The 19,462-nt window shown below is 39.1% G+C and overlaps 1 protein-coding gene across 1 annotated transcript; it reads left to right on the forward strand.

Annotated features, from left to right (window-relative positions):
* Positions 1-1,323: 1,323 nt before the first annotated feature.
* Positions 1,324-18,847, forward strand: T265_00353 (hypothetical protein; the record flags this gene model as incomplete). Its single annotated transcript, XM_009164098.1, has 3 exons — positions 1,324-1,505; positions 17,784-18,088; positions 18,573-18,847. The coding sequence occupies 3 exons, from the start codon at positions 1,324-1,326 to the stop codon at positions 18,845-18,847; spliced, it is 762 nt and encodes a 253-aa protein (XP_009162362.1).
* Positions 18,848-19,462: the final 615 nt, after the last annotated feature.

A 19,462-nucleotide genomic window follows, 5' to 3' on the forward strand; every position in this document is an offset into this window, starting at 1 on the left:
AAGCTCACGGCTTAGCATCTCCGCAGATTTGTAAGATGCAGTTTCCAACATGGAAAAATATTGTTTTTTGGCTCTTTGGAATGCATTGCCTTCATTTGCAGGAGGAAGTCGCGATTGAAATTTCTAAATATCTTTTTATTACTGACAAAGACCAAAAGGATTACTAACAATTGACCGACTTAATTCGTGTGCCAAAAACATTTTGCAAAACCAAGCGAAATTCGAAAAGAATTTTCATTATTTCAAGAGCATAAAATGAGTCACCAAAGTATTTCGCACTAAATGCTAAAATAGACCAGTAGGTGACATCCCAAGAAGGAATACTTCGTTGTTCCCCGTGCTAATGTTTGATTCTTAACCAGTACAGGAAATTGGCCGATTCAAAGTGGTTGGATTTGTCGTTTGAGTTAGGAAATGAAACAAACAGGCCAGAGCAAACTGAAACGCCTCTGCTTATAAACAAAAACAAAATGTTCGAAAATTTTGCGCATAACTGTTTAGCTTCCGTGGGTAGAGGTTTAAATAAGCAGACGCAGTTTTGCCCAATTAAATGAGTTAGGTGTTGTTCGGCACCCAATAAATTTGCAGTGTTGACAGCTGGAAAGCTTGCTTCTTCTGAAAAATCTGTTTGCCTATAATCCTAGGGTTGCGGGGTCCTTTTAAGCTTACTTTTCAGCTTTAAAAGATTAGGAAGGTCCGTGGCCCCCCGCTCGGTAAGGTTCAGAGTAATCCTCTAAATTGTCACTTTCAAAAATCACATCAACTTACCTATTGGAACACTGGCAGTAAAAGAAAATCATTCGAATGTTATTTGCCTCCCGACAGAGTCATGCCGGAGAACTGCTGTATCGTTTGCACACTCAAATACATAAGCAGACGCCTTGAACCATCCCATAACACCTGAGACCGCAGTACAATTTTGGATAGATATTCAAACTTATTAACACCGAAAGCTGAGATTTACTGGTTAAATTCCATGCAACTAGGGTTAGGCGCTTCATTAATACTTGCTGGGTAAGTTGAGCAGGCTCGGTTAGCTGCAACTTTTTCAGAATGTTAGAATTGAGCACGTAGTTCCGGACATGTCAGGAGTCGCCTATGGCTGGTCGGTGAACTCGTACTCAGGTCAACAATATTTGACTCAGCCAAATTCCCACGTGACCAATGCCATACATGTTCACACAAAACGTCGTTCATAAATGAGCTTTAAGGGATCGGACAATAAGCTTCTTGCTGATTTCCAGGCCCATCGCCTGGTATCTGTTTGATTCTTTGTGCAGATAAGTAAACAGTAGAATAAAATTGTATCAGACAGGCGGCAGAATGCTAATGGAGGGGACGATCGAGAAATTTCGGGTAGGTACTCGCCTTCGTTTGCTATCGCGGAGTGATCACTTGACGAAAATGGTATGTCTGACAAGATGTGACTTCGTCGTAAGTTCTCTACATCGTTCAGACGACGAACGTTGCGGTTCCCTCATTTCAGCACATATTGAAACTTATCTGTAAGTCGTACTATTCGATAATGTGTGAACCAGCTTATATGACCTGAGACCGTTGGCTGCATACAGGTTAGTTTTCTTCGCCGGGTAGACTTGGCTTAGAGGATTGTTTGAAAACTTTTTTAAAAAGTTAGTGATCACACTTCGCACTGTCAGATTAAAAACTGGTAAAAATGTCTACTCAGGTTTTCAGTTTATTGAAATAAAGGAACACTGAACACAGATTCAGTTCTAAGATGCATATTTACACGTGCGTTCAGACTAGCAAACACTTGAACACAATCCGAAATTGTGAAGTAAAACCGTATCGATCGGGCCGGAGCTCTATCACAGCACAGGGTCTACCAGTAAGTATGAAACAGACAACATAAGGGCACTTGCGCCAGACATAAAATGATAAGGAGCAGTCAGATTGAAGACGTAAAGATGTCACACGGAAATCCGACCTACCATGAGGAAAACAACCCCCTTTTAACCGAAGTAATACACTCATTGTAATCACGTTTGTAATGTTTGATGAGCTTGAAGTACTCTACGCTTTTCGAGAAAATCGTGGGACAAAAAGTGCGCCAGACACTAAAACCCATGTTCGTTTGTTCACCTCCGTCAGGCAGGAGAACATTCACTATTTTATGTGAATTGAAACATCCTGAAAGGGGTAATTTCAGTGTGATCTTTCTTTCATAATTTCCCCATGGAATGCCAAGACAACTTTGATATTTCAGTATCTTCTGGGGAAATATAGCGAAACCCTTAACAAAACTAGTGAGTGTGGGCTCTTTGGTGATTAAAAATGGTGGTGTTTCGGGTTGGATGGATGGCTATTACTCTCTTCTCTGAGGGTGAAAATTGGGCGAAAAAATTGCAAGACTTGGCCGATGAATAGCAACCTGTAATGTTTGTAAACAGTAAAGCCATACGCTTGATCTATACTACTGAGTAGCTTGAAATTCCGAGTAAATGCGCAATCAGACACATGTTTCACGCAGCACACATTTCAGTATGACAACTTTTCATTTCTATTTTCAGCTTAAAAGGAAAGCATTTTGGGAATGCTCATCGCTGCGCTTGCATCTCTGTGCCATCATCAAATTCCTTTGTGTAACATTCATAAGTATCTGGTGAGTAAAATGTTGTTTCTGATCACAAATAGCAGTAATTACTGTGTTTTATCCTTATTATGAGAAAACAATTAACGATAAGAATTAACAGAGGAACGTCAAAAGCCTATCACACTTAATTTGCATCTTCTTTCCTCATGATTCTCAGGAAAACGTGATCCAGACTACTTCGAACAAAGGTACAAGACTCTGTCCACAGTGCTTAATTAAGCCAAACGTTCGTGGGAAGTAAAAGGTCCACGTAACCAAAGAAGAGAACGGTCCTTATTATTGGAGATGAATTTTCCGAAGACAGGAGCACAAGCGAAGTCTCCGAAGATTAAAAGCAATGGCATAGAATGTTCAATCCCTTTTAATCCCAGCCATTCACTTCAATTATCACTCTGTGAGCCTTCAAACGCCATCACTGGTGAGATTTGATACTGCTGCTGGCGAAGCTCTTGCTCATTTTCAAAATCGGCTGTATAGACCATTCAGTGTTGCAGAAGTGTCCACATGTTATTAGAATTATCCTGGGCGGGTAACAAAAATAACCGCCGATTGATGTATATAGCCAAAATTTCAGTCATCCAACCTTAGATAATAGTTGTTCCTGGAACCACTCAGAACAAGCTTCACTCAGCCCATGGTAGACCGGTCATTCACATACTTAGTCTCTATCAAATCTCATCGAATTTAGATGCAGACCTAATGCCTGCATATCAAAATCCTTTAATTTTGCAGAGTTCTCATCAAATAATATAGGCCATGTTTGATAGCACACTACCGATCACGAATGGAACCGTAGTTGACGATCGCACTAAAATCTCTAACCCAAGGATTGAATGTTCCTTTTATTTCTAAAAGCTCTCCCAGAGTTTTTAATTTTGAAACAAGTCAAGTCTTGGAAATTTACAGACGAAAATAGATGACTCAAACAAGAAATATTACTCGTCGTTTTAAGGTGATATAGTGGTTTGTCAGTTCGCAGGACCATTCAGACTAAGGACCGTTTCATGAACAAAGAATATTTTGCTGTGTTCAAGATGCCGAGCTCTACAGCCGTTCGCTATTTCTACGTTATCTCCCACTGGCATTCCGAGATGCAAATACAGTGTACCCTGTGGCGATTAAGGCTTGCACCGCGAATAGTTGACTCGTATACTTCCTCTTGGTGCTCACAAGTTTCTCAATAATAAGTCAGTCATCTCACCCTACACCTCAGTTTAGTTATACAACTTAAAATCAGTGATAATTTCATCCTGTTCTGTAGTTTATTATGTATATAGATAAACACCATAATATATAGATTACTTATTACCACTGCGCATGAATGGACTTCCTTTGTAAAGTTATTGTACTACACAGAGCTGACAACATTAATTACGAATTATAAAGGTCTACGGGATATTACTGTATTTTACTTTGAATTCTTCCAATAGAACGAAGCAATATATGCACATATCTGAGTAAAAAAAGACCTGTTTGCAAGCTTTTCTTGAACACCATGCTGTGGTTAATCAGGTGTTGGTAGCTAGTCTGACTTTCTTTTACTTCAGGATCAACCGATATTTTCACAACACCCCTTAGAACTTAACCTCAACGGAACAGCTAAAATAGCCATTTATGTCTGTTACAAAGCTTTTCATCCAGCCAACAAGCAGGTAAAAATATTTACAAAGAACCAAAGCATTAAATAAAAGCATCGGCGGAATAAATAGCGAGGCACTTCTAAAATGGTCGAAGACAAGTAATCCTTATCAGTGAACTGATTTCCGGAGGTTCGTGAACATTTATTTAGCAACCGGATGCTTATTGTTAAAAAATATAAGACCATTTCAAACGAAAGAATGATGAATGGTAGATGCATATTATTACTATTTTGAGATAGATTAAATAAATCTTTTTCATTTATTTTGGTTTTAGCGACGGTTTATATTTTCAGCAGAACCATTCAGATGTATCGATTGTGAATATGCGCTAAAATGGGTAAATATGACTGATTAGCCTCTAATGTTTTGGTAAAAAGCAGAAACCATTTTGTTTCATACAGAGGGAAAGGATTAGGAAACCTCATTGTGGGTATCTTCTGCACAAGAACTACATGATTTGTTTATCAAAAAAGACGAAAACCTTGGATAAGTCTATAGAAAGTCAATCATTTGAATAAAAGAATTCATTAACATCATCATACTCACTGCATAGTGCATAGGACGGCAAGAAGCTAGATAGTGCGGCAAATTATGAAACAATAATTCACGAGCGAACTACGCAGCAATGTTGTGTAGAAGTTAACAGCCGGCTAAGCTGTCGAGTTTGCTTCTTCCTGGTACAAGATATTTTTAGTTCAAGGCTAAGGTGGATTCGTTTTTCATCTTGCACTGGTATTTGAACAGGAAGGGAAAATAGCTTCTAAAACTATTTCTACAGTTCCGGCATCCTCTATCCTTAAAGCAAAAGCTTAAACGGGCTTAATCTGTGTAGTATTGTGACATATGAAAAAAGTTTTTATACAAGATTTTCACGCGGTCTTTCATGTCCCAGCATACCTAACCCCTGTTTAAGGCTTGCCTGAATGAAGACGATAAATCATTGTTCTGCCTTAAAGGAAGGAAAAATAGCTTCTAAAACTATTTCTACAGTTCCGGCATCCTCTATCCTTAAAGCAAAAGCTTAAACGGGCTTAATCTGTGTAGTATTGTGACATATGAAAAAAGTTTTTATACAAGATTTTCACGCGGTCTTTCATGTCCCAGCATACCTAACCCCTGTTTAAGGCTTGCCTGAATGAAGACGATAAATCATTGTTCTGCCTTAAACTATTGCAACCGTGTCAACTTTGTATGTTAACATATGCAAACGACTGTCGAATTTGTTGTTGCCGTAGTTAGCTGTTAGGAAAACAATTTCGTCAGTCGGCCGTCATTCTGTCAAAGAATATCTTGTTTAAAAAGTGTTTTGATGTCCTTTTGCATGAGTTGAGCAACTCGTAACCACTCTACCATGACCACAACCTTCCCGCCTCCGATTGTCTTCATCGCCAAATTCAAATGCGCAAATTGTTTCCAGTCTGCAAAGTTGATAACTTTACATCTCAAAGTCTAATTAATCCCTTCGCTGCTTCTAGTTTATTTTAGGTTTAAACCACTTCAAGTTTGAGTAAAATGTCGCACCTCTTTTTAAGTAAATTTTATCCAAATGTTTTAGTGAAATCTTTTGCAAAAAGCACATTGGCAGCCCACCAATTTTTTTAGAGTACCTTGGCAATGTATCTGAAGATGTGTTGGTGAATCCCTCCAAGATGCTTAATGAGGCTTTTTTGTTGAAAACTTAACGCATATACTTTTAAATGTATAGTCTAATTTGTTATTAGATTGCTTGATAATAATCCACAGCAAGTGCCGTCTATGGCAAACATCCCCGTGAAGCTCGATTAAAACCCGTTGTTCGAGATTTCTATTATAATACCAAGGTTTTTCTGGCGGAATTACCCTGGGTAAATGTGAACTTTGTGCCGCTACAGTCAACACTGGAGTGGAAACCAAAATGTCTCAGTGGTTGAATAATATTTGAAATAGCGTCTACCTACCAAACTATTTAGCATGGCACTGATCAAAGATTTTTTATTTTTGGTGTTTTTATACGTTCTGTAGGAACAGTAAAGCTTAAAAAGCGTTTTCCCCTGAATCACTTCTCATCTTGGTTTTATAAGGTGGTAGAGTTCAACTAAATTTATCCCGTAACAAACCTCATATTTGCACATGTGGCGCGTGTTTTCAAAAATTCAATGCATAATTTGGCATAACTTGACCACTTGATACTCTAAGCTTGATTATAAAACAAAGACTTTTTCGTTAGTAAATCACAGTTTGCCATAAAACAAAGGTGAATATGGTTAATAAAAGAATAAAAACGCAACTTATAGGTCACATTCTCACCATCAGATTTTGTTGCTTGAACACTGACATAATTACTGCTCAGATTAATCACGATCAGTCATTGGTTGCTTATCTACCAATGGTTCAATCAATGCGATTGTAGGCACGATAGTGTTAAGCTGACTGTGATCCTTGGGTATTCTGTCATACTACTCACATCAAAATGTCACTTTCTGCCGAATTTCCCGATAAAACGTTCAGAAAAGCTGGTTACTTTGTCATGGTAAGCCAAAAACAAAATGGCAAGTGTGCCATAAATCATGCAACATTGCCATCTGGGATCAGCAGTCATTTTTATAGACTTCATGTCAAGGTCAGGGAACTTTATTCCTCTGTCCCTTATGTCACGCTGTTATTGGAGAACATGAAGAGATTTTTGACAGCAAGACAATGGCTGATCAAAGCAGTATACTCTGAATGAAAGTGAGCTAGTTTGTCGAGCAAAATATGTGAAAGGTGTACCGAAGTGTTGTCAGTAGTGAACAGGCTTTGAAGGCAGAATGAACAGAATACGAGAACATTTGGTAAATAAATACAAATTAATAAACGTTTTGCCTAACCATTTAGATCCTGGATTAACAAAACTTCACTCTCCAAAGATTTGACAAAACCAAAGACGTATATCCATGGAGTAGTGGGTCTTCTCGGTGACCGTGCAGACAATGTGGAAGTTATATATATAATGGGACAGGTTAAATTCAAAATTTGTTCGATTAAAAAATGAATGTCAGTCTCTAAAGAAAACAAGCATGCTCTAATAAATCGCGGCGGAATAAAATAATTCTCCGCAATTTTTAAGCTAGCATATGATAAACAACTAGAAGATACACGCGGGTCATTTTGTCTTCTAGTTTAGATTCAAATTTCTTGTGTAAAGAATGGTGAGCGAAACTAACATTCTATAAAGCAGCACGTGAATAAAACTTGAAATTTTTGTCAGCCTGTTTATTTCAAATAATAACAACCACCAATTTTGGCAGAATGTATATTCAATTTTGAAACGAGTTGTCTAATCCTACTGCAAATTTAGTTCACGAATGTGGAGCGTCTTTGGGATGAAAAATTTATATTCAACTTTGAGGTTAGCTGGAGCTACTACTGCCTTTATTCGGTCATTTGTTCACAAGTGAATAAAATTAGAAAACTAGTTGTAGCTAGTGATGTTGTGTTAAACGAAATTTATTCTTTATAACCTCTAAAGATGAGATCTCATTTGAGTAATTTGTGGTACCGAAACACTGTTTTTTTTGAAAAGTACAGACCTATCAGTTGCAGTTTAAATAAACGCGGAAAATTTGTCTAAATCGGATTTTCCAGCAAGAAAACAAGCTACTTCAATTTTTGTTCTACATTGGCGTTGTCTTAATATAGCTGTGAGATACTTGTGATTTTGCAACTCTGCAGTGGGTGTCTTCTAATTTCACTGCAGTTGGGCTGGCCAAACAGAGGTGAGGTAGCGTCTAATTTCCTATTTTTGTTCAATTTTGTTTGTTTTTTTGGTAAGGAGCAACGTAGCAATAAAACTGATATCAATGCACTAAAGTGAACAGCTGATCATTATTCTCTATCAAAAAAGCGCTAGCTGGTACGTTTTAGCAGATCACTCGATTTTGTACACGAAGATCAGTTGATGCGAAATGGCACGCCTAGGGGTAAAATCCTTACCACTTGTTCACGTTGCTGGCAGGATGTTTTTTCCTACATTCTGGACAAACTCACAAACTTTGTTTCATTGTTCTTGATTTTTTCGTAACTGAACAAAAGAGCTCAAGGAAGCGGAACTAATTATCATCCAGAATAGATGTTTTTTTGCAAGACTTATATTTCCAGATTAGAAATGATCTGGATGGTGGTGTTGGAAGACCCGGCCATTAATAACATTGCCGGATTCTTCATAAGGTTTATGCAAAGCCAGATTTTTTGGAGTTATTTTATCATAAAAGAAGTGACTTTTCTGTTTTTTTGACGGTCCAACTAGTAGTTTTATTTCAGTTCTTGGGTCTTAAATTCGAAAAAAATATTGGAAAGATTAAAAATGTCTGACCAGACAGACTGCATCTTTTTCGGCATATTACGTATGAAGAAAGAACAGACATCCTGTACCTCATCCCCTTCGAGTAATTTTGTGAGTGCAACCCAGCTCGGCTTCGAATGTTTAAACATCCCGATATAACCTACCAAATTTTATGAATGGATTGTATTCTTGTTGATCATTTCAAAACAAATGCAAAATATGCACCCTTGTCTTCCAGAACAATTTTTGTCACCTTATTAACGGCTGGTTTGCTAGACAGTCATTTATTCCCCCTTTTTAATATGTTTCTAGGAGACATGTTGCTTAAAGGCTCACCCTCCAGGGAGTTATTTTGACGGCGTTTTAATGGCAGACGGTCTAAACTCATTAAAATAAGAGAAGAAAGGAATTGCACAATATCCAGAGCGGCCTGGCAGGTTAATAGTTGAAGACGGCTAAAATCTTCTCCATTGGTATCAGACGCGGTGCACTTGTGCGGTGGTCTAACAGTTCGTTTTTCTCATGTTTGTCTACGCGTATACCTGTGCATTGGGTTACGTTTTAAAAGCGAGCTAGTTAACTTGATGCTCAATGCCCCTTACAATGAGGTTTTCACCAAATTTCTAATTAAATATGAAAGATACAAATTTCTTTCCCCATTGGACTGTTAGGGAATTCAACGGAATTGTCTTCTGCTTGCAACTTGTAGGTTAACGAATTTACTCGAATAAATAATTATGCCCACACCGCTGCACACATTAAACTCATGACTATTTTGAATTGAAATGGTAAAGCAGTTTTAGCTGTCAACAAATCAGCGTCAACATGCAAGCAATGGAGCATCAGGATGTTTCAGAAAAGTGGCGGAAAATGCTTGTGACAGCAGCAGAAGATAAAAGAAATTCACAATAGGTTTTGCCTCACCGAGCTCTTTGCAGACACCGAACGGATACACTGTCTGTATACCACAGCTACAAGCTAAGAATTAGAAAACCATTGTGCATGTTCGTGGCTAAACCCCAAGGGAATTGTTAAAGCGAAAGCAGCAATTGTTTCCGCTAATTGGGCTGGCAATCAATCACGGAAGATTCGTTCTTTCAAGTAAGTTGAAATTGAATGTGGTTGGTTAATACAGAGTTAGGATTCTTAAGATTTCCAAAATGATCAAATGAGTTAGAGCACATCACGATTCTCATGTCCCAGTGACAAGGAACGAGACCAGAAATAAAGCACTTGTTCAAATTTATGTGAAAATTCAAGACTGAAAACCCCATTATCCAGGGTAATAAGGGTTCTTTTCTGAAACGACACTATCCTCAGATTTTTTATCATATGATTGGGAAATTTTCGGCAACCTAAATGTACTACGTAGCTCGGACTTTTGTCCGAATATCGAAGTATTTTCCTGTGGAGTTTCACTCTTAGTAGGCAAAAAGTTCGCTGGCTTTCCACGACCATTGCGCTACCATGCGTCGCGGTTTTCCACTAAATTTTTTTACGAAGACCAATCAAGCACCTGTTTTGTCGTGTAAAGGCCAATCTCTACATGAATTCATTTATGTGCCTGGCCAATGAATGCAAGTGGTGTTTAGATCTTTATGTGCTAATGTAGTACGACTTGGTACCTCCTGACACTTAACAGCGGGAGAATTAGGGTTTGTCATCAGCACTGATATATCGTGCAAACTTTTAGTATATTGGATGCGGCGTCTTACTTAGCGTATGTTACAGCAAGGCAGCCGGTTCTCTTGTTTATGAGATTCTTCACTTGAATGTGGCTTGAATGATACCAAAGCTATGTAAGTACTTTTCTTGGTGAAACATCTGATACAAATGTGAAAAAGTTTGTGAATTAGTAGTAACATGGATTCATGTGTTCTTTGGAAGCTTAGGGCACCATTTTTTCTATCTTGCGCTCAACTAATATAAGTGCTGGCAGTTTGATTGGTTGGTTATTTGTATGCATAGATTACTAACAGTCTATCTTGAAACTATCAATGGTCCCACATTAATCACAGCATAAACTGAAAGAAAGTTGAAGAAATAAGTTTATTGCATGAAGCAATACCTTTCTTCAATAACTCTTTAACTCGTTCCTCATTGATACTTTGCCTTGCGTGACTACATCCTGACTGGTGTTTTAGGGGAGTCTCCTCAGGAGGAGAATTTTATTTGATTAAGTTCAGTTTTTATGTGACAAAGAGCAATTATTTGTAGGCTAAAATCAGCTCAGCCTACCACAACGCAACTCTTGTATAAAAACATGGAGCTTGGAGTCATTCACTCTCTCAGTACTATTTACACGGAGTTATCCTGTGGCTAGGCCGAGATGCAAATAGATGGGAATATGTGACACTAATAGCTTACCCAGTTTTTAGGCTGGTCGCTTTGGACTAACCTGTGATACCAGGGTGAAACCTAGAGACCCAAGGGTAAAGTTACTGTTGCCATCTTCGAAAAAATATTATTTTCAATCGCTGCGTTTAACATAATATTTTGTCTTGACTTCTCCAAATTCTGAGGAGTATATCTGAGGTGATTTGTGTTTGAAAACTTTGTCCGACTCGTTTACTTTGGTTATCGCCATAGTAACGGCAACTGAATGTCACTTCAAAAGGCGTCCTCCTTATCAAACCGACTGTCCAACTGCCTCAGTGTCTTTATAAAAAAACGCCACTTTTCAACTTAGTGATTTTTCATGATAAATAGTGTGATTTAGTATTTTGTGAAGCAATTACCCCTTCTTTAGTTTGGGGCTAATTTCGTGAGGTCTACTCGGTAGTAACGTTATATCACGGTAAATGAGGGATTTTTAAAAAATAAAAGTATGCTTGAAATTCATGTGTATAATAATCAGTCGAGTGTAGATAACGATGCCCTAAAAGTTTTCCCTAAATGGAGTTATTCGGTCGTGCCAAACACTTATGGTAAAATAGATAGAAGACTTCCTGAAAAACAATTTCCACACAGGGTTCACTAAAGCTTGTGGGATGCGCCTTCGTGAAGCAAAATAGGGTACGTTACAGGAATCTCGGCGTGTCCTGCGAAAATCTGTTACACGAGTGTCGGCCCGTTTGTAATGCTGTCCACACTACGTTTGGAGCAAAAGTCCGTATACATAATCGATTAACCGCACATCCATGTGTATAAAAAGGTGAGGATCATGGTATTTTACCTGCTTTCTTCCCTGTGTTGCGACGTCGGGTCGGTAAAAACTGGGCTTGTTCGTTCCTGTGTCGAACCGCGACGCACGCGCATAGTTATGTACGCGCAACAAAACATATTATGACGGGATTACTAGGGATCTTGTAATTTACTGACATTACATTTAGCTGGATACTGTCACCGCAGGAGAGATGGGAAAGCGCTAGTGTTGGAACAAGTCATGGTGGAAATGGAGAAAAGCCTTTGAAAAGAAAAACAGGATTCGATAAACGTAACATCGAGGATAGAGGACAAACGGTGAAAGTAGCATGTTACTCGGATGGCATTAATAGGATAGAGGTAAGATGTAGATAATCAGCAGGGAGAGATAAGCCAGCGAGGTGTATTTTCTCCTTAGCCCTCAACAACAACGCGCTCCTTTCCGTAGGCATCGCGTTGGTTTCGGACGCCTGGATGCCACAGCTGCTCTCCAGGACAGCATTGGCAGTTGACTCTCTGGAACTGGCCTTGTTTGTTCAAACGGCTTGTGCCATAAATATGCTCTGTAGTAGACATTCTGACAGCTATAGTAATTATCCGATTGGGAAAGCCATTGTGAGTTGTCTAGCTGTATGACGGAACGATAAAGCTGTTTCAACCGTGCTCATGTCCGCGTACAAAATGTAGGAAGCACAAAACTTGGGTACCGTGCTTAACAGGCGAGTTGCCTTTCCTAAAGAAGTTAAACACAAAGTTCGTCCTGCCTTCTAAAATTAGGCTCCTGGTGCTGATACTTTTTTTCATCCGAAAACTGTTTCATATAATTCCCGCTGACTCGCATTTGATGGAGACCCTGTAAGTTGCTGAAGTCCAACAACTGGATCTAGTTGTTCAGGAGGGATTTTACTTTGCTTATACGATCAGGTTTTGCTTGAAAAGAGAATAATTAAAGTCGGTTGGCCGTGACTGAAACTTTTTCAACTCCATTGATATTCACTCTTGTCTTGGAAAAACATGGTGGAGTGCTACGTGGCGAGCATTCGGTTCATTATCTACTGGAACGTAAAACAGACTTAGTAAGGTGACGGTGGTGTTTTCAAAATAAGAGAAGAGTTCTGCTGTTGTAAAGTCATTCGTTGTCTAGTTCGTGTGACATGCATGAATATCACTCTCGTCTCTCAAAGTCAGTATCTAATTTTTGTCTACTCACGAAGTGTATACAAACTTAGGTGTATTTTTAGGAGCGTTGTTGCAGTTAGTATAGAGAATTACCGGTTCCTTCTTGCAGCACAGCAGCTCATATAATGAATTACCAAATCAGCTAATTAATGGAGCTGGTAGGTGGTCAGTTACAATTTTGAGTACCTAATTTAGTAAGGTGCCGAGAGCTCAGGTCATGTGCTCCATTTACCGCAACTCGAAATTTCACCCAGGTGTCCCAGTTGTTAATAGGACTATTCCTTTAGAAGATTCACAGTGTCTAACAAAGCTGCACAGGATATACCTGGGTAAGTTTACATAGACATGAATTCTAAGTGTGCTTCGCGGCTAGTACCGAGCTGTTAGTAAGGCGAGGACATGCAGCTTAGGTGCCAACCTTTCAGATAGCATTTTCTGCTGTTGATCGAAGCTCCATATTAGACAATGGGAGTAGAATATGGAAACTTGAGTCTGCTAAAGTACGACTCCGGTAGGCAGTTCAGGCTACTGAAATTTTTGGAGCTTATACAACTTTTACTCCGTAAATAGCCATTCGCTCTTGAATGGTGGGGAGTTTCACCACTCCTATAACTTTTGTAATTCTTGTTTCGACAAAAAGTTCCGAAAAACGATGGAGCACCGCTCAAATGCTGCACGGTGATACGAAAGATGTCAAAAATTAGCTCCGATTAAAATCCTCATAATTTTTTTGGATACTTACCGAAAATCTGCCTGTGACATGAATTTTCCAGGTGAATCCAATATTTCTCCTGTTCGATTAGGGATCAGCTGATATTTTAGTCGTTTTCTCAGGTAATTTCGGTGCCTGTCGATCAGGATACGGTTGGCATAATATCTCCTTCTTGAACTTGCGCAAAGTGTTCCGGAAGCTTTTGTGCGAGTGTACTTTCTTTTTTTAACCCTTGCTCCCTGTCCACTCGATCCAAACGTGTCCATATGGATACTCTTATGTTCATCCATATCAGCTGTAAAAGGTATAAATATCTGGGACGCATGGAGGTCAATGGGAGGCTGAATAACTTTCAAACCAGGAACATTGGGAGAATGAATCTCCACCATGTGTGGCTGCATCACAACTGGATGTGTTGTTTTGTTTAGGCCAGGAGCACCCGGAGAGACGATATTGCGAGAGTTGATATATTCCAGTGTGTGTTTTGCAGATGACTTGTCATTTTTTATCCAAAAGCGGAAACAAAGTGGAAGGCAGTGGTAGGTAGCTTTTTCAGAATTCAGTTGGGTGGTCTTAATAGAAGTTTTTATGGAGGACAGCTTTCTCTTAGCTATGCACAATACTGCCAGAACTGCTGCAATAACTGTCAGGAAAGAAATCAAAATCAAACTGAAATGCAAAAACATCACACCGTTAAAGACCAACCTTAAACTGTAAACATTTGGTTACTAGTGAAAAATTTGGATCTAAAGAAATACAACCGGCTCGTCTGGTGGCACATTTTTAACTGCCGTACGTTACTTGATAAATCCTGGAATTTTCTAGCCAACCAAGGATCCACCAACAGACCAATCAGAGGTGAGATTGGGTCTGTCATACATCGCGCGCATAGACTGAGTAATTCAAGCGAATGAACGCTTTTCCATGGGAGCGAAAACGCAATATGCCTGACAAAATACGGAGTAGCTTCCAAAGTCAATAGTTATTTTTGCGAGAACCACGTCAATAGCAACCAGCTAGGTCACTGCATTTATACTTCGATTAGGCGGCCGAAATGTACAAGGCCCGTCGATTATGTCATCCTGGCAGAAACCCGTAACAACACTTGGGAAATCCTCCGGATGAAATTTTGTATATTAGTGCTGAATTTAGTGCACAGTGAGGTACTACACTTGCAACGAACTCTTCGTCAGTGTCTAACTGTCCATTAGGTCCAGGAACTTAATATTGCTACAGTGAATTCAGTTGTCTATATTTTATCAAGTATATGATACAAAAGTTCAATGAAGTCCGCTCATCCTCGAAGATGTGGAAACTGCTTGGGTGAGGGGCAGTGAATCGCGGCCGGATGCTCAAGTTCAATCGGGCACAGCTTCATTGGTGCAAGGCATCCCAGGACAAATTCGTGATGAACCTTTGTTTCTCAGATTTGATAACTCGCCATTAATGTATGGTAACTCCTGTGAAACACGGTCATCTACATTTCAATCCTTGTGAGAAACTTGCTTGATTTCTAAGAAAAGTAATCTACAATGTAGAAGTTTGTGTAAGAAATAAAGTATAAAAGAGTGGCTGGTGTTTGCGAGGAAGTGAAAATCATGGGTACTATTTAGTCAGCATTGAATGATCAAAACTGTTTAGTCATTAAGACTTGGGGACTTCAAACTATTTTTCGCCTAGAAAAACGGATGACTGAAGTGCTCGGGTGTAGCAGCTTCCCTGCCAGCGCATCCTTAGACTGTGGATAGGGAACAGTTTCTTTCACATTTTGAGTAAATGATCAATGAGAATTCGGTAATGTAATCCTTGCCTACTTTGGAAAATTTAGCACAAAATCTGTTACTTTTATGGGCTCTCCTCTTTTTCCTTTAATAATTTTGCTGCTGGTTGTTCCTTTTACTTTAGCCGTTGTTTTTGTGTTGTCTTTAAGTTGAAATATTGGATTTGGTTTACTCCATCCAATTCCAAACGAGCACCTGAACAGTCAGGAATAGTACGCTTTCCAACCAGCTATGATGTCCGGTTTCCGTAAGCTTTTGACGAGTCAGGGCTTTCTGGAGAAAAGGAAATTCCCCTAATAATCCGAAGAACAGCATTATGCTTACAACCAAGTGTTTTTACCGCTTTTTATCCAGTGATCATTATTCAGCTTCCACAAGAAATCCGAGAGATCACTTTTTGCAATTTGAATTTTTTCCACCAGATATGGCTTGACGGATCCAGAAACAGTTTGCCAAACCACGCAAAAGATTACGTTGGGGTTTTCGCAATCTAATATTGCCTGCTCCTCCCTCTCAAGTATCTTGAATTTAGCTCGACGCCCACATTTTCATTTTGGTTCACTGGTCTCTAGCTAACCCCGCAGAGTTTGGTCTGACACTTTCTTGGTATTTCTGGTATTTCGCTACACCACCAGGTGTTCCACTTTTGCAATGCAATCGTAGGTTGTTCTTCCCCAATAGGATAATGAAGTCCCCTCAATGTCATGAGAAACTTCGTTTTCACCGACCAAACTATGTTGCATTCAGCGTCACTCACCAATGTGTTGAGTGTTGAATCCCCGTTGTGGGGCAATAACACGAGCAATTAAATATCCAATTCTTGGAAGAATTCACATGCGTGGTAGAATTTTTCAGGGATTAAAGAGAGAGTTTGCAATTTTTGGCCAAGGATGTGCATATACAAACAAAGTACGCTGTCACCATCCATAACCTGCCCAAATCCAGATGCCCTAAACAAAAGGTTTTGGGTTCCTAAATGTTGAGCAATTTGTGTGTTGTAGTATGTTATTAAGAATTGTTTGGATACTCTTCGAAAACTGACTGTACGACTGATTGTATCCACCATAAGAATAATAGATTGCTGATACACAGGTGCCTGCAAGCATAAAAAGGCCTCTTGGGAGCTGAAATCGAATTGGTATACCTATTAAACTGATGCTTACCGGTGATTCTCGCAGGCAATCTTCTGGACGCTGCAAATTCAACTTCTTATTTTTAGTGAGCCTTTTCTGTGGAATGCGTTTCGAAATGTAGCTTTACGGCAGCATCCGTGTTCTGCCAGGCTTGTTTAATAAAAGCTGTAATTTCGACATATTGGCCTTTGAGTCTCCATGTAACACGTGCTCTCCGCCACTCACGTGCATCTTGATTCTCCTTATCTAATAAATTCCCAATGTTCAAACCGATATGCTTAAGCTATGAAGGACGGTTAATTCACAAACAGCACACATTCTTTTTTATTGCAATTTAGAAGAGAATACACCAATATCCTCACACCATAAAAGTGCCAAACTGTAAGATGTTGTCTTCATTTCACCTTGTAATATGGTTTACCATGCTATAAGGGATTATGGCCTTTATTCTGTCTGCTCCCCGTTGGCACTTGCGGCAAGAATAAACCCAAAGGGACCAGCACTTCATTAGGCATATCACTCTTAGCCGTCTCAGCACACACGCGATCACGATAATAGGTTGGTATTTTCCATATATATATATATATATATATATATATATATATATATATATATATATATATATATATATATATATATATATATATATATATATATATATATATATATATATATATATATATATATATATATATATATATATATATATATATATATATATATATATATATATATATATATATATATATATATATATATATATATATATATATATATATATATATATATATATATATATATATATATATATATATATATATATATATATATATATATATATATATATATATATATATATATATATATATATATATATATATATATATATATATATATATATATATATATATATATATATATATATATATATATATATATATATATATATATATATATATATATATATATATATATATATATATATATATATATATATATATATATATATATATATATATATATATATATATATATATATATATATATATATATATATATATATGAATTTATCGCACAAAGAAGCAGCAAATGACCATCTATATAGTTTAGACGTGTTCGCGGATGGTCAGAATGTATGGCAAATCTCAAGGCCGAAATTGGAGTGGACCCTACATACCACTCCAGATTTCTGCATCGGTTGCCTTCAAACGAGTGAGCACATAATAGCTCCTAGTTCTCGGTATCAGTTGTTGTTTTAGTGAGAAGCCCCGTTGCTACAGGCCTGGAACCATCCCTCTTCTCCTACGACTGCAACGTGGCCAGTTGTGCCTCGGGCAGTTACCGGGCCAGCTCCTCCACACTCAACCGGCCAGTTGCTCGCGCGCACCCGCAACTGGGCACCAAGCGCCGGCTGCACACCTTCGACGAACTGATCCGACAGCAAATGGTGGCGCGACACTCCGTCCAACCCCAACAAAGCGCGTTCCATCAACTGCTGCAAGCCGGGGAAGAACATGGTCGGGTCAGACCTCAGGCCCCATCCCGGCCGTCTTGAACCCCCTCATAGCCTCCTGGCGGTCGGCCGGTGTGTCGAACTCCCCAGCGAAGGCCTTCCTCCTTTTATTTGTGTGTGAAAGGCCTTATTTCAGCATTCAAATGTTGCGTGCTTTGAATTAATTAGCGGCCAAATTAGTGAGAATTTCGGCAGAAGAAATAGTTGGTCACTAAGCTGTTCGACAATTAATATGGATTACAAACAGCCTTAAAAATAACTGTATGATTTCGCTTATTCAGATAGTCTATTGGGGACCAAATTAAAACGACTGTCCAAATTTTCATAATCTTAGTATTACTTCACTAAACCAACAGGTTTCGCTCAGTTGAGCAGTTGTTTAATCGGATTTTGCTCTATTGGTCAGAATGTATGGCAAATCTCAAGGCCGAAATTGGAGTGGACCCTACATACCACTCCAGATTTCTGCATCGGTTGCCTTCAAACGAGTGAGCACATAATAGCTCCTAGTTCTCGGTATCAGTTGTTGTTTTAGTGAGAAGCCCCGTTGCTACAGGCCTGGAACCATCCCTCTTCTCCTACGACTGCAACGTGGCCAGTTGTGCCTCGGGCAGTTACCGGGCCAGCTCCTCCACACTCAACCGGCCAGTTGCTCGCGCGCACCCGCAACTGGGCACCAAGCGCCGGCTGCACACCTTCGACGAACTGATCCGACAGCAAATGGTGGCGCGACACTCCGTCCAACCCCAACAAAGCGCGTTCCATCAACTGCTGCAAGCCGGGGAAGAACATGGTCGGGTCAGACCTCAGGCCCCATCCCGGCCGTCTTGAACCCCCTCATAGCCTCCTGGCGGTCGGCCGGTGTGTCGAACTCCCCAGCGAAGGCCTTCCTCCTTTTATTTGTGTGTGAAAGGCCTTATTTCAGCATTCAAATGTTGCGTGCTTTGAATTAATTAGCGGCCAAATTAGTGAGAATTTCGGCAGAAGAAATAGTTGGTCACTAAGCTGTTCGACAATTAATATGGATTACAAACAGCCTTAAAAATAACTGTATGATTTCGCTTATTCAGATAGTCTATTGGGGACCAAATTAAAACGACTGTCCAAATTTTCATAATCTTAGTATTACTTCACTAAACCAACAGGTTTCGCTCAGTTGAGCAGTTGTTTAATCGGATTTTGCTCTATGCTTCATTCAGCGCTTTCCTTGATTTGTCGGTGGAAACACGAGAAGTGAACAACGTGACCTATATAACAGTAATAGTGTTTAAAATATGATATATAAGTATACGAGTTTGTTGCACCGATCGGCCCTACAAAAAAGTCAAGCTTTTATGGTGCTGACCTTGAATTGCATTGCTGAACTTGCGGCTCGGGAGACCACTACATTTAACCATCCACTGATCAAAGCGTGTTTAGGATTTTCAGCTCAAAACTGTGTTGTAA

Source organism: Opisthorchis viverrini (assembly GCF_000715545.1).
Source record: "Opisthorchis viverrini unplaced genomic scaffold opera_v5_3, whole genome shotgun sequence".
NCBI classification, from domain to species: Eukaryota; Metazoa; Platyhelminthes; class Trematoda; order Opisthorchiida; family Opisthorchiidae; genus Opisthorchis; species Opisthorchis viverrini.